The 14,407-nt window shown below is 39.2% G+C and overlaps 1 protein-coding gene across 6 annotated transcripts in view; it reads right to left on the reverse strand.

The window, feature by feature from the left end:
• ACVR1 (activin A receptor type 1) overlaps positions 1-14,407 on the reverse strand; it is a 151,802-nt gene that overhangs the window by 30,325 nt on the left and 107,070 nt on the right. For all 6 annotated transcript variants that reach the window (XM_049887284.1, XM_049887281.1, XM_049887283.1 and 3 more), the window contains 3 exons: positions 11,249-11,460; positions 7,569-7,668; positions 3,621-3,767 (listed from right to left, as the gene is read on the reverse strand). In XM_049887284.1, the coding sequence (XP_049743241.1) occupies positions 3,621-3,767; positions 7,569-7,668; positions 11,249-11,460 (459 nt within the window). The remainder of the gene's footprint in view (positions 1-3,620; positions 3,768-7,568; positions 7,669-11,248; positions 11,461-14,407) is intronic.

Below are 14,407 nucleotides of genomic sequence, written 5' to 3' on the forward strand. Positions count from 1 at the left end.
CTATGTTAATGAGGAAGGATTAGTGCTGCATGTATCTTGAGTCACACCCTACTCAAAGACACTGTCTTACTGAAGTCAAGTCACACACCTTGCTTGAGTCACACCTTCCATCTTACAAAAGATAAAATGAGAAGTGAGCAGAAAGGAGGAGGACTTCCCTATCACGAAGAAAGAACAGCCAGGAATGGAATGAATCCTTTGGACCTGAGGTCCCTGTGCTAAGAGCCTCCTAGACTGATGCCAAAACATACATATGTAGATCTCTAAGGAACACTGGGCCCACAGATATTGAAGGGAGACAAGGACCTTCCCTAAGAGCCAAAGAGAGAAAGAAAGCCTTTCCCTAGAGCTGGTGCCCTGAATTCAGATTCCTAGCCTCAAAAAAAAAAAAAAAAAAAAAATTTTTTTTTTTTTTTTTTTTTTTTTAATACTATGTGAGAATAAATTCCTGTGTGTTAAAGCCATCCGCTTGTGGTATTTCTGTTATAGTAGCACTAGATATCTAAGACAACAAACAACTCATAATCTGTTGCTCAACCTCAGTCTGCTTCAGCATCAGAGGAAAAACTGGGCCAGACTATACTTTCTGGAAATCAATGTGCCTGTCTCAAAAGTTGTGCCTTCGTGAGGGACATTCAAGGGTAATTTTGACTGTAGTTAAATTTTCATCTCATGCCCCGACTCTAGAATCTAGTTATCACCACCACTACTATAGACCATCTGGCAGACTACAGTGTAGGCTACATAATTATGGTTAGACTGCCCTGTGTGGTTCTCAGCTCCATTATTTAACCTGTTGTGTAACATTAACCTGTGTCTTGATTACTCATCAGTTAAAACTGGCAAAATAAGAGTACCTACTCTCCTATGGCTGTGGTGATGATTAAACGAGAAAATGCACACAGAGCACTTAGACAGTGCCTAGTACATAGTAACTATTCATTACTATCGTTGTTGTTATTGCTGCTACACATACATGTCTAACTGCAACACAAACCATGTGTGGTTAGAGTCAGAGCAGAAGTACAAAATGAGGGAGTAGAGAAAAGCACAATTCCACTAGAAGAAAATAGAAGGGAATTGAGAAGTTTTGATGGAGAAGGGGAAGTTGAAGGGTGAGATAGGGACAGTAGGTATATCAAGGACAATACGAACAAAGCCGTGTTGTTGTTGTCAGGTGCAGTTGATTCTGTTCTGACTCACAGTGACCCCTATGTACAACAGAATGAAACACTGTCTGGTCTTGCACCAGCCTCACAATCATTGCTGCATTTGAGCCCATTGTTGCCGCCATTGTGTCAACCCATCTCTTGAGGGTCTTCCTCTTTTGTGCTGACCCTCTACTTTACCAATCATGATGTCCCTCCTGACAACATGCCCAAAGTACGTGAGACAAAGTCTTGGCATTCTCACTTCTAAGAAGCATTCTGGCTCTACTTCTTCCAAGAGAGGTTCGTTCACTCTTCTAGCAGTCCATGGCATATTCAATATTCTTTGCCAACACCATTATTCAAAGGCATCAATTCTTCTTCAGCCTTCCTTATTCACTGTCCAACTTTTGCATGCATTTGAGGCAACTGAAAATACCACGGCTTCAGTCAAGTGCACACAGTCCTCAAAGCGACATCTTTGCTTTTTAACACTTTAAAGAGGTTTCTTGCAGCAGATTTGCCCAATGCAATACGTCTTTTGATTTCTTGACTGCTGCTTCCATGGGTGCTGATTGTGGATCTAAGTAAAATGAAATTCTTGACAACTTCAGTAGTTTTTAAGTTAATCATGATGTTGCTTGTTGGTCCACAAGGATTTTTGTTTTCTCTGTGTTGGGGTGTAATCTGTACTAAAGGCGTGTTGTCTTTGATCTTCATCAGTAAGTGCTTCAAGTCCTCTTCACTTTCAGCAACCAAGGTTGTGTCTGTCATCTACATATCCCATGTTGTGAATTCGTCTTCCTCTAATCCTGTTGCTGAATTTTCTTCATATAATCCAGCTTCTCGGATTATTTGTTCAGCATACAGATTGAATAAGTATGGTGAAGGGATACAACCCTGATGCACGCCTTTCCTGATTTTAAACCATGAAATACTTTCTTATTCTGTTTGAAAAACTGCCTCTTGGTCTATGTACAGGTTCTGCATGGCCTAACTAAGTACTCTGGAATTCCCATTCTTCGCAACATTATCCATAATTTTTTATGATTCGCACAGTGCCTTTGCACCATCAATAAAACACAGGTAAACACAGACACCTAAATGTTCCTGGCATTCCCAAGAAACTGTAAATATTAGAAGTAGCTCCAGGTGAGAATATTTGTTGATGAAGCTTATGAGTCTCTTTGGAAGCAATACAGAGAGAGCCTTGAATGTCAAGCCCAAAATTTACAAATGTTGTCAGCAATGTGGGAGTCATCAAGGACACTCTGAGCAGAGGAATTACTGCTGCCCGTAGAAGATAATTCAGTGTGGAGAAACAGATTAGAAAAGGGAGGCCAACAGGAACAACACAAGTGAGGAGGATTAGGTGATGACTAGGGCTTATGGGGCAAGGGAAAGGAGAAATCAACAACAGAAATTAAGATAACTATGAGATGAAACATGCTACCATACTGTTCAACCAAAACTCTGGGAAAGGTCATAACTATTACTTGCAGACAACTTGGCTCAGATTTAAATACTAAACTGGCAGTCCTGGAATATAAACAAATTCTGGCAACGGCCCTCCTATAATATAAACCAGACCTAATCCAATAGCCCTAAAATGGCCATAAAGGAAAAAAAAAACATTCTATATAGAGTTAAATCTTTGTAAACTTTATATCTGCTTTTAAAGAAGCACCCCAGTCAGCATTCACTTTCGTTAACAGGGCCACATTTATTCTCACCCTTTATACTGAAAGGTTGGCAATCTCAGTCCACCCAGAGGCACCTCAGAAGAAAGGTGCGGCAATCTACTTCCAAAAAATCCGACCTAAAAAACGCAATGGAGCACAGATCTATTCTGACACACAGAGGGTTGCCACGAGTTGGAATCAACTCAACAGCAACTGTTTTTGTTGTTGTTGTTCTTAGTACCACCATAGCCATGTCTCAATGGTCCTTTTACATACTTCACAAATATTTCTAAGCTTTAGTTTCCAAATTAAAATTTATGCTGCATCCCTCTGTAAGTAAAAGCTTTAAAAGGAGGCCTAGTTTGAAGGAATGTGCATTTAATTATGATGTCCCTGGGGGCGCTGAATCTCTAGGAAATAGTCCAAAGATCTTTCTTAGTCTAATTCAATAAATATTAAAAAAGGGCGAGGCGAGCAGAACAGCCCTACCAGCGAGGCCGTGAAGTGAACAACATGGGGCAAATTTCTGTTGTTTAAATAATGATCTGCAGATGCAGGAATAAGAATTAGCAATAATGGTTTCCTTTTCATCATCTGCAGAATGACTAACTTATCTATCTGCCGATTCAAACAAGAAACTAGTGTTAAAACAAAATTCAACAGTATGTGTAAATGCTGGAGATCCCTTTACCGGTTTTCAGAAGAGACTCTTAAATTCACATTCACGTGAAAAGGCAAGCAATTATTTCTCTCTAGATACAATTAATAAGGGGATTATCCTTATACTTACCTAAAATATTTTCATGCCTCAGCATCACAGTATTGTACAATTCTGTTTCCCTGAACCATGACTTCTCGTCCCGGGATGAGAAGATTTTCACAGCAACATTCTCCCCTTGCCAGCTGCCTCTCCATACCTCTCCATACCTGCCCTTCCCTGTGGAAAGCAAAAGAGAGGTGACACTGGACATTAGACACACACACACACACACACACAAAAAAAAAACCCCAAACCCACTGCCGTCGATTCCGACTCATAGCGCCCCTATAGAAAAGGGTAGAACTGCCCCATAGGACTTCCAAACGGCGGCTGGTGGATTCAAACTGTCGACCTTGTGGTTAGCAGCTGAGCTCTTTAGCCACTACACCATGAGGCAGCCAGCCCTAATTACCTGTTAAAAATAAGCCGATAAACTTAGTACCTGCAATTCCTAACCCCTCCCCTGTTGTTTACTCCAGGAAACTCAGTCTTGGAATATAAATACCTGCCTGTAAAGACAGAAAAATAAGGTAGATCTTACCCCTCCCACTCACCTCATCAAGTCAACAAATTAAAAGCCTTCTGTATCTGCTTTGTCCAATTAGCTACTAATTATTGTTTATATTTAAAATCCAATACTAAAAAGGTATAAAATGCATATGGTTTTAAAAAGCACATCAAAGTTAGAAAACAGTACATTGACTCAGATTTCATGTTCTGCTAAAGGCAAAAAAAAAAGTATATATGGCAAACTTAAATAGCTTACTTGATTCCTTCCCTTCAGAGAGGATCAACACGGCCTTTTCTTAAAGTCCAAATTTGTGCATTGACAATGCATTTATACCTTTCACAGAGGATTCAAGGATGTGTGTTCTGAAGGATAAAAAACAGCAAGAACCATGCTGCTGTGTAGGAAGAGATGGACAAGCAGCCTCTGCCATCCCTAAAGGATTTGTTGGTGGAGGATCTATTTCAAAAGAGGATTTGCGAAGTCTTAAATACATAATCCCAGAACAGTGCTGATTTCTGACATCGGTCATGGGTATTTGCTCGTTAGACAGCCCTGCGATCCCACAAGTTGGCTATGCTAGAAAGGCCACTTAGAGGATACATTTTGGAAAATGGTTGTGATCCGATCAGTTTGGTGCATGCTTCCCTCTGGCAGCAGCAACACACTCGACAGCTTTATCAACTCCAGGCCCCCTCTTCCATTCTTCTCTTTAATTATAGGTAGGGGTGATCAGGGAGGTTGGGCGGAGGAGGCAATTACCACGAGACGATGGGGATCAACACAGGGTATAATCAAGGGTACAGACATCCGAGGCACCTAGATAACAACCCAGCAGGAGAGACAACTCAGGGCAGTGGGGCTCTCTACAAGGCTGCTGGGAAGCACAGCTTGTAATAAGCAGCTGCAGCACCACCTGCACATACAGAAAACAGCTCTTGGCTGACAAACTAAGCCACTAAGAACCCAAACATGGAAAGAGAAGTCATGTCTGTCCAGGTGACACCTGAAACAACCCAAAGGGCTAATGCTAGATTCCTTTAAAATAAATAATGTTACTATGAAATATCAATGATTAATCTAAAATGATGTTAAATATGGCCAAGTGCTCATTGTGGGCCTCTGTCAAGTCAGACAAATGCTAATTAGTACAAAACTAATTTTAATGAAGTCACAGCAATTGCCCAGTATTTGTAGCTCAAGCTCAGGGCTAGTGCTAAGATACTACAAAATCAGCTGCTAGAAAATGACACAGTCATCCTTCCCTGACTTTGGCTCTATCATCTATGTTTATTTTCCCTTTGCCTTCTGGTTCTCATTAGGAAGGGGAGAAAATTATTCTGAGAACTGTGGACATTACTGTAAAGTTGTCTCAAACTGCCCCCCCTCCTTTTTTTAAAGAAAGCAGGAGATGGATGGCACAGTAGTAAGGTAGAAATCTACTTCAACGGTTTTCCTTTTTTTTTTTAAGTTGTCAAGTGCTTTTTATCAAATGCGCCCTTATGCAGAGGTGCCGAAAACAGAAGCAGAGCTGCCCAAAAGCCCTGGCCACGGGGCCCCACAAAGGGCATCTGAAGTTTGGGGTTTCACTGATCACCATCTGGAAACGACTGATCTAGTATAGCTTCCCATTTTTTGAACCAAAAATGGTATCATACTATCCATGCAGTTCTTCCTATTTATATTCAAGGCTGTACCACATGAACACTAACTACAGGCTGCTAAAAGGCATTGTTTTTGCTAAAGTCTTTAGCGCTGACACAAAATGCTACAACTGAATTTACGCTATTTCAAAAAAATGCTGAAGACTATCTACACAACGGGGCTCTGGTGGCGCAGTGGTGAAGAGCTCAGCTGCTGATCAAAAGATTGGCAGTTCAAACCCACCAGCTGCTCTCCTTGGAAACCCTCTGGGGCAGTTCTATGCCGTTCTATAGGGTTGCTATGAGTTGGAATTAACTTGATGGCAACTTTTTTTTTTTTTTGTATCTATACACCCAGAAACAGCATACATTATTTTAATGATGCAATATTATTTTGCCCTTTGGACTCTGGAGCCATCTGAGGACAGATCTTGATATACTGTGTTGGTCTATGAATGCTGAGTGGCCACGGGGCAGAAGGGCAGCGGGTAACAGGACAAGTAAACTATCAACAGGATGCTTGTGGGTATAAGAGAACAACCCTGGTGATAATCACTTGTTTTTCTCTAAGTCACAGCTTATTGTGGAGGAGAAATAGCAAGTGGGGACTGTCACAGTGGCTGCAGAGCTAGGGAAAAGGCAACAAGGCTGCCTGCTGGTTATCATTGCTCTTTCCACCTCTTCCCAACCCCCTTTCTACTATTGAGCTTGGGGGTCCCCCCAGTTTTCACAAAAGCAGAAAGAAAAGCCAGAGGACAGCAGCCAAGTCATGAAGGGAGCTTATGATGGCCAGTCACCTGCCAGAATAGAAATATGTGAAGGCAGGCACTGCCAACCCCAATCCAAAGAAACTATAAGAACTAGGAAGAGTGTGAAGATGTTGCAAACCCAGAATTGCTACTGTGGCCAACCCTGAATGCCATCTGAAGGTAAAATTAATGAAAACTAAATAGCAAATCCCAAATACTCTCCACATAAAAGTAAAACTAATAAAAATCAAACATTAAAAAAAGCATTTGGCTCAATCTTCCTAGAGGGCAACTGTCAATATATAAAACAAGTCATAAAAAAATCCAAATTCTGACCTAAGAAGCCCCAACTCCTGGGAATATATTCCAAGAAAATAATTCAAAAAAAGCAGCAATATATGCAAAAGTTGTATTGCTGAAGTTAATCTAATACCTTATTGGGCTATTACACAATCTTTTAAAATACTTGCGATGTCTACAAATACATGGAAATGTGTGAACTTAAAACTAGAAAACTGTACACTCACCTTGATCACATCTACAAATAAGTATGTTCACATATGGGAAAGATATGAGAAGCCGCAGAGAAATGTACATAGCTCTTATCTAAATAAAGGAGCTGGAAAAGCACCTTGGTAAAAATTTGTTTAATTATTTTTAAAAGAAGGAGAAGAGTGGGAGGGATTAGAAAGTTGCAATAAAAAAGTTTATTATCCAGAAGCCTACTTACCTCCAACCATTCTGATACTTATAACCAGGTACAAGCATATTGATTCATTTTTTAAGCATTCCCATCATCCCGAAGGGTCTAGCTGCAAAGCGAAAGCTTCTGCCTAGGCATTCTCCGTACTAGCTAGTGACACACTCTCTTGACAAGAGCTTCCCGCAAGTTCAGTGCTCAAACATGTATCATGGAGAATAGAGCAGTTCTATCATTTTGCTACCTCACATCTCCTATAGTTTAATAAGGAAGCAATAGACAGTAAGAAGAAACAGATCTTCTAAGTTCTATCCTATTCCTAGAACCATGACTGACATTGCATGGAACCCCCAAATAAAGGGAAAAAGAATTACCAACCGACACACTCCAACAGTGTAATCTGACGAGCTACCGTTCTTTGTACCAGAAAAGGAAGACCAGAGCCACTTCCTGATGTACACGAATGATCCAATAAATCCTGTGGTTTAAGACAAGGAGAAAAAGAAATTGTTGAAAAATAGCTCCCGGTGTAGAAAATTAGCATGTGTGCTGTTGTAACTCACACAGGCAGCTGAGATCCTAGGCATGTGGCCCATTAGAAAGTACCATGGGAGGAGGGATTGGTTGTATTTCTTCCCTAACATATGATAGGGTTTCCTGAGGAACAGGATCCCTTCCTGGTACCCTGAGTTTTAGAATAAAATGCAAAAAGAAAGAAGCTGAGGAGACAACTAGAGTATGCAAATTAGAAAGAAGGCCTAAGAAGCAGAACTGAGCACAAGGAGAAGCGGTAGAAAGAATAGCAAGTAGAGCAAACAGAAGAGGAGAAAGCCTCTTCAGCTCAGAGTCGAGTATAATCTACCACACTCTGCTGTGCTCACAGTGTAAGGTGGGTGAGGAACAGAAGGGTTACAACATTTACACCTACATGTCTTTTATTGACCTAGATCATTCACAAAATCAGAAAGAAAAAAATTAAATTTCATTAAAAACAAAATAATAATGCTTGCAGAGCATGATGAGTGTAATTAACATCACTGAATTGCACATGCAAAAATGGCAAATGTTTTGTTATACATATTTTACCACAATAAAACAAAACCAGTACAGCAAACCTTTTTCTACAAATGAAGCATGTTGTCAAAAAAAAAAATCCCAGTTAGTTGGCTCATACATTTTTCCTTCTTCCTCTCACTGCAAGCCAAGAAGCAGATGTCTTTTTGTATCAAGAATGGACGATCTGTAATAAACAGTATGTGCCCGTGCTGATGGTGGTATGGCTGCAATAATGTGAGGTAATATTCCCCAAAAGTCATCCTTTCCCCGACATTTTAGCTGGCATGTTAACGCAATACATCGATTTGTTTCAATTTCATCTTCTTTCACTTCCTCTGAATACTACTATGAAGTACTGATGGATCGGCAAAATTACTAAAAGCTGGATAGTCAAAGGAAGAAGTTTAGAATCCTTAAAAACCACAAAATGGGTAATCAACAAGAAAGTGGGTATCATCGAAGTAAGAGTTTCACATCTCCCCAACCATTCTCTTTTTGTTGTTCCTTTTTCTCTTTATTCAGTTTTTTTTTTTTTTTTTTTAAGGAGAATAATTCTGAAAATTAAACAAATGTATTTTTTCATAATGTATTACCCTGGTTCTAAGCCCAGCTCATAGTCTTAAAAGCAAGGAGGGGTCAACAGGAAACTGACAGGCATCTATTCAACTCCCAGATCGTAAGGTTTGTTTTCATTGTAGAGGAGCTATTTAGTAGAGGGTATGCTTTGTTGCATCACGCAAATGAGTATACTGCTTAAATAAGCAAGTATGTAGACCAATAATGATAATTTATTTTAAATAGTGTTCTTTACTGTGTTATTCTATGATATACTGTCATCTCACATGGTTGAGTTTAGAAGACTATTTTGGCACACACTTCTATTCCTCTTTCCAAATTCTAAAAGCTATTTAAACAGAAATTTATACTAGATGCTCCTATTATTGCCCTTAGTAATTAGTTATGTTAGTAGCTCTGAGTAACAAAGTTCTGACTAATCTATTTTAGAATCTTGCTTTGCTATAGCTTTGTCAGAACTCATCTTCGTATTTTCCTGCAACTAGCTCAAGAAACTCATTTGATTTTCCTTAAAATTTGAAATAGATTTCTAAGTATACTTTCAACAAAAAACTGTACTTCTCTACTTTTTGACATGGAATGTTCTTACAATCATCTTTCACCAGTCTCACTGTACTACAGTTTAAACAGGTAAGTAAAAGAATGCTAAAAAAAAGGTTCCTTCCTCCTTTTTCTTACTAAAAAGCACCACTGACTGGTGGCCCAGTGATGGGAAGGCAATAAGATGGGGTAGATTCCAGCCTGTATCAGCTGCCACCAAATGTTTTAACAACTGCAGAGAGTGGGTTCTGCAGTTATCCAGGTGTAGCACCTAAACTACAACGATGGCCACTGAGGGAGAAATCTTCTTCAGCCCCAAGGAAGTTGCATGGTTAGTTTTACACCTGACCAGACATAATTGCAGAACTACCAGGCACTCTTAAGTTTGTCTTCTAGAAGAACAAGACTTAATACAAGATGACTTTAGATGATACGTGGGCATGGCTTAAATAACACTGATTCACATCAGAAAGTTATGATCTTTATTGTCTTTCAATTCATTGGATTATATACTAAGGAGAGAGTCTTGATTTGGTAGGGCATATCTTTAACACCTTTCTAACACTCACTAATCCTTACCTTTTTCAGGGTAGGCATCAGACTAAGCATGTTACCTTTTTTTTAACTTTATGTTTATGGTAACCTTCCATTTCTAGCAATTTGGTTTCTTCAAAACTAACACTTGACAATTTTTTTAAAAGTAAAAACAGGAAAGGTAGTCACTTTTTAATGCAATTTTATCATTTATAAATATGTAAGAGAGGAATTTTAAAATGTAAAATTCAATGGTTGCTAGCTTTGCATTGTCAACATGGTAGCCATAAGCCACACGTTGCTGAATGAGTTAGTGAAATGTGGCTAGTCTGAATTAATTATGCTTTAAATGTAAAATGTTGCTGTTGTTAGTTGTTGTCAAGTTGACTCCAACTCATGGCAAGCCCATGTTTGCAACGTAGAACTGCTCTATACGGTTTTCAAGGCTGTGACCTTTTGGAAGCAGATCACCAGGCCTTACTTCCAAGGTGTTTTCAGCTGGGCATGAACAGCCAACCTTTTGGTTAGCAATCCAGCACTTCACTATTTGTACCACCCAGGCTCCCACGTAAGTGGAAAATACATACCAGATTTCAAAAGATTTAGTTCAAAAATAAGAATATAAAATGTCTCATTAATAACTGTCATGATTACATGCTGAAATGATCACTGGAGATACTGGGTTAAACAAAATTGATTGTTAAAATTAACTTCATGTATTTCCTTTTCCTTTTTTTAATGTGGCTACTAGAAAATTTTAAATTATATGTGGCTCACATATTTCTATTGGCCAGCACTGGTCTAGCCAACTAACTCCCCTCCACAAGGGGGCAGCACAGGAGCATGACAAATGTAGCAGCTGCTGTTTTTGGATGTAAGTTTTAAAAGTCTTAAATTCCAGGGTGTTGAAATAATCTAGAACTGAGGGCTTGGTTTTTAATATTTAGCAAAGGTAGGTGTTTTTTGTTTTTTGTGTTTTTTTTTTGGTAAGCATTGTTATGACTAAAAGAGTAGCTGAGTACCATAAACTCTAAGTGCACCCCAACCTCCCCCCAAAAATTACAGGCTATCATTCAGTCCTTTTTCCCATTTTTCAGAAGAAAAGTAACTATGAAGAATCTCCTAAAATAAATTCCATTACACGCTTAAAGTAAATGACTGCATGAAGTAGATGTTTTCATATGGAGGAGATTAAACAAGTGCCAGCATGTGTTTAAGACATTAAGTGACCACTGGTATGTGTATGCACTACCCTATCACCAGTTACTGGTTAGGGTTTCACACTCAGAATAAGACAGGGTCTTATGCCATCTTCATTACACTAGGGATTCCCTGTGGGGTCACAAACTCACTGCTAAAGTGCTGTCTCCAACATTGGTGGTGATGAGACCTTCAATGGTGCCGTATTCCACATCTCTGGGATTGAGGCGTTCTTGGTTGCGCCTTTTAAATTTTCGGAGAGCAACTCCCAGGAGGCAAGCTAGAAGGCAGACTGCAAACACTACGGACAGAATAATGAGGCCAACTTCCAAGTGGAAATTCTGTGTTCCAGGGAAGGATTTCCCTGGAGATGAAGAGAAAGGGGTAATTGGCTGTAAGACTTACTAGTTACTTATTATTTAGCATAACCAACATCCTGATAAGTACTAGCTTCTGATTCTGACCACATGGTTTTACATACCAGCAACAATATGTTATAACTAAAATGCTTCCTAATACCTGGCCAATGGCCCAGTCATTTTAACCATTATTCCATTAGACAAAGCTGCAGTTTGAAAAAAAATTCACTGAGAACCAATTGCATTAATGCATGCCAGTGAACATGCTTTTAAAATATAAAGTACTATACAAATCTCTGGTATTACTCTTGTTAACTTGAATTTTATCTTTAGGGGTGTTTTATCATCAAGTCCTTACAGTCAGATATTATGTTGTAATATCCCTATGAAAAACTGTTATCTGAGTTAAAACAAAATTACCCAAGCTGCAGTCTCTCTCTTCAATATATCTTGTTTGTGTATTGCTAAACTCTCATTGATCTTTTTAGATGGTGATTTCTGCCTAGAAACCATTCAGTCATCTTTCCATTTACTCACTTATTCAAACATTCATTCAATGATTCACTCACTCACCTCATCATTCACACCCTTGTTTAGACAGTCTTAAATTATCCATTCCAACATTCATGTGTTCAAACTCTCACGTACCACTCGAGCAAACATTTTACAAAGGCTTTCTTCTTGCCTAGTGAGTTAAATTCAAATTTCTTAGTTAGACACAAGGTCCCAAAACAATAATCATCTCTGAATTTCAGGCATCTTCCCGATATTATGTCACCAAACTCTGTTCTTCCCCACATATGCCTTATGCTCTTTTCTACTTTCCCAGCCCCTTTAACAATCCAATCTCAAGCCTAACTTACTTCATCATTTTCTTTTAACTTCCCAACCCCAAATAATCAATGGCTTGTCACATATAATACTCCACGGTACTTGTCATTTGTATGATAAAGTGTAAAACTAATTACATACAACATTAAATTATAAATATTGCTTGCCTTACTAATTAGATTAGAAATTCCTTAAATAAAGTAAATCTTCTATTAAAACTAAAGAACCTGTTGCCATCAAGTTGATTATGACTCTTTTCGGCCCCATGTGTTACATCGTAGAACTACTCCATAGGGTCTTCTTGGCTGTAATCTTTATGGAAGTAGTTTGCTGGGCCTTTCTTCCATGGAGCCTCCAGGTGGGTTCGATTTGTCAACCTTTAAGTTAGCAGCTGATCACAAACTGCTTGTGCCATCCAGGGACCTCTCTTAAAACCGAGGGTCTAGCAAAGTGATGTAGAGGTCAGAAACTTCATACTGTTGATATACTGCTGAGTAGTTTATACGGAATAGTCTCCATACTGTATTCCACATAGTGCCTGTTGCCATCAAGTTGATTCCGACTCATAGTGACCCTACAGGACGGAAGAGAACTGCCCCATAGGGTTTCCAAGGAGAGCCTGGTGGATTCAAACTGATGACCTTTTGCTTAGCAGCTGTAGCTCTTAACCACTACGCCACCAGTGTTTCCTCATAGTAGTATATCCTAATGAGCCCTAAATAGCTACTTCAAAGTCCCTACAAATTTTTGTAGGAATGTAGACATTTCTCCATGTCTATTCACTCTATTAACAACAATTTAACTCACAAAGAGTAACAGTGTAGTTTATGCCATCAAATACCCTTTTACTTTTAACCACTTACACGCAAGATCTTTCTTTTAAACCCTTTACCATAATATTCAACATCATATCGCTCAAAAAAAAAATTATTTGATTTGCTTATCAGAATTTAATGTACATGCCTTAACACTATAACTTCTTTAAAGTTGCCGTAATACGGTCTTATATTGCTATTTTGTCTTTCTGCCTTCTCCTTTGTTGGCTGAAATTTCTGGCAGTGGCTGCTCCTGGCAGTGGCTGCTCCTAGTAGCCCTTCCTATTATTATTATTTTTTTTCTTTTGTGAGTCCAAAACTAAGTAATCATTAAAAAAAAAAAAATCCATTGCCATCAATTCCAACTCACAGTAACCCTATAGGACAGAGTAGAACTGCCCCATAGAGTTTCCAAGGAGCGCCTGGTAGGTTCAAACTGCTGCAAATTTGGTTAGCAGACACAGCTCTCAACCACTATGCCACCATGGTTTCCTTAAGTAATCATACCTATTAAAAAGGTCCTATAACATTAAAAAAGGTCTCTAGGTGGTGCAGTTTGCACTTGTCTACTAATGTAATGGTTGGTGTTTTAAGCCCACCCAGTGGCACTGCAGAAGAAAGATTTAGTTATCTGCTCTATAAAGATTACAGCCAAGAAAACCCTGTGGAGCAGTTCTACTTATAACACATGGGGTCACCATGAGTCGGAATCGACTCAGCAGCAGTGGGTTTGGTTTGGTTTGGGGTATACATTAACCGAGTCAATTTGGTGTAGCATGAAATCTATGAAGACTATGGTACGTTATTATTTGTAGGGACTTTGAGATAGCTGGTTAGGGTTCATTTTATGAAGAGACTGAGACGGACTGGTTTCTATAGTATATATGACTGTATTTGAATAAAGTATGGAGAAAGTTCCACATAAACTACCCAAGGTTCCAATGAAATATCACCCGGCTTCAAGTGCCAGTGAGAGGTCACTGGGAACCAGTATGGGAGAAGAGGTTTTAGTTAGCCTTTCGTGTTCACCTTCCTCATACAGAAGGAAAGGCATTCCACTAGGGCTCCTGAGTCTTATGCTCCATTTTCCTTCCTACTCACTTAACACAGAATTCAGTATTTACTAAGTAGAGAGATTTCAGCAATTATGACTGACATCATGGCTTTTTAACAAAAAAGGGTGTCAGGAACTCTTCACCTGTGTGCAGCTGCTGAGAAATCACTGGTGAGCCCAGCCAGGTACATCAAGTTGGACATCACCTTGTTCACTTTCTCAAAAATGTCCATCCTCCTTTTAAGATGCCAA

The sequence above is a fragment of the Elephas maximus genome, chromosome 6 (assembly GCF_024166365.1).
Source record: "Elephas maximus indicus isolate mEleMax1 chromosome 6, mEleMax1 primary haplotype, whole genome shotgun sequence".
NCBI lineage: Eukaryota > Metazoa > Chordata > Mammalia > Proboscidea > Elephantidae > Elephas > Elephas maximus.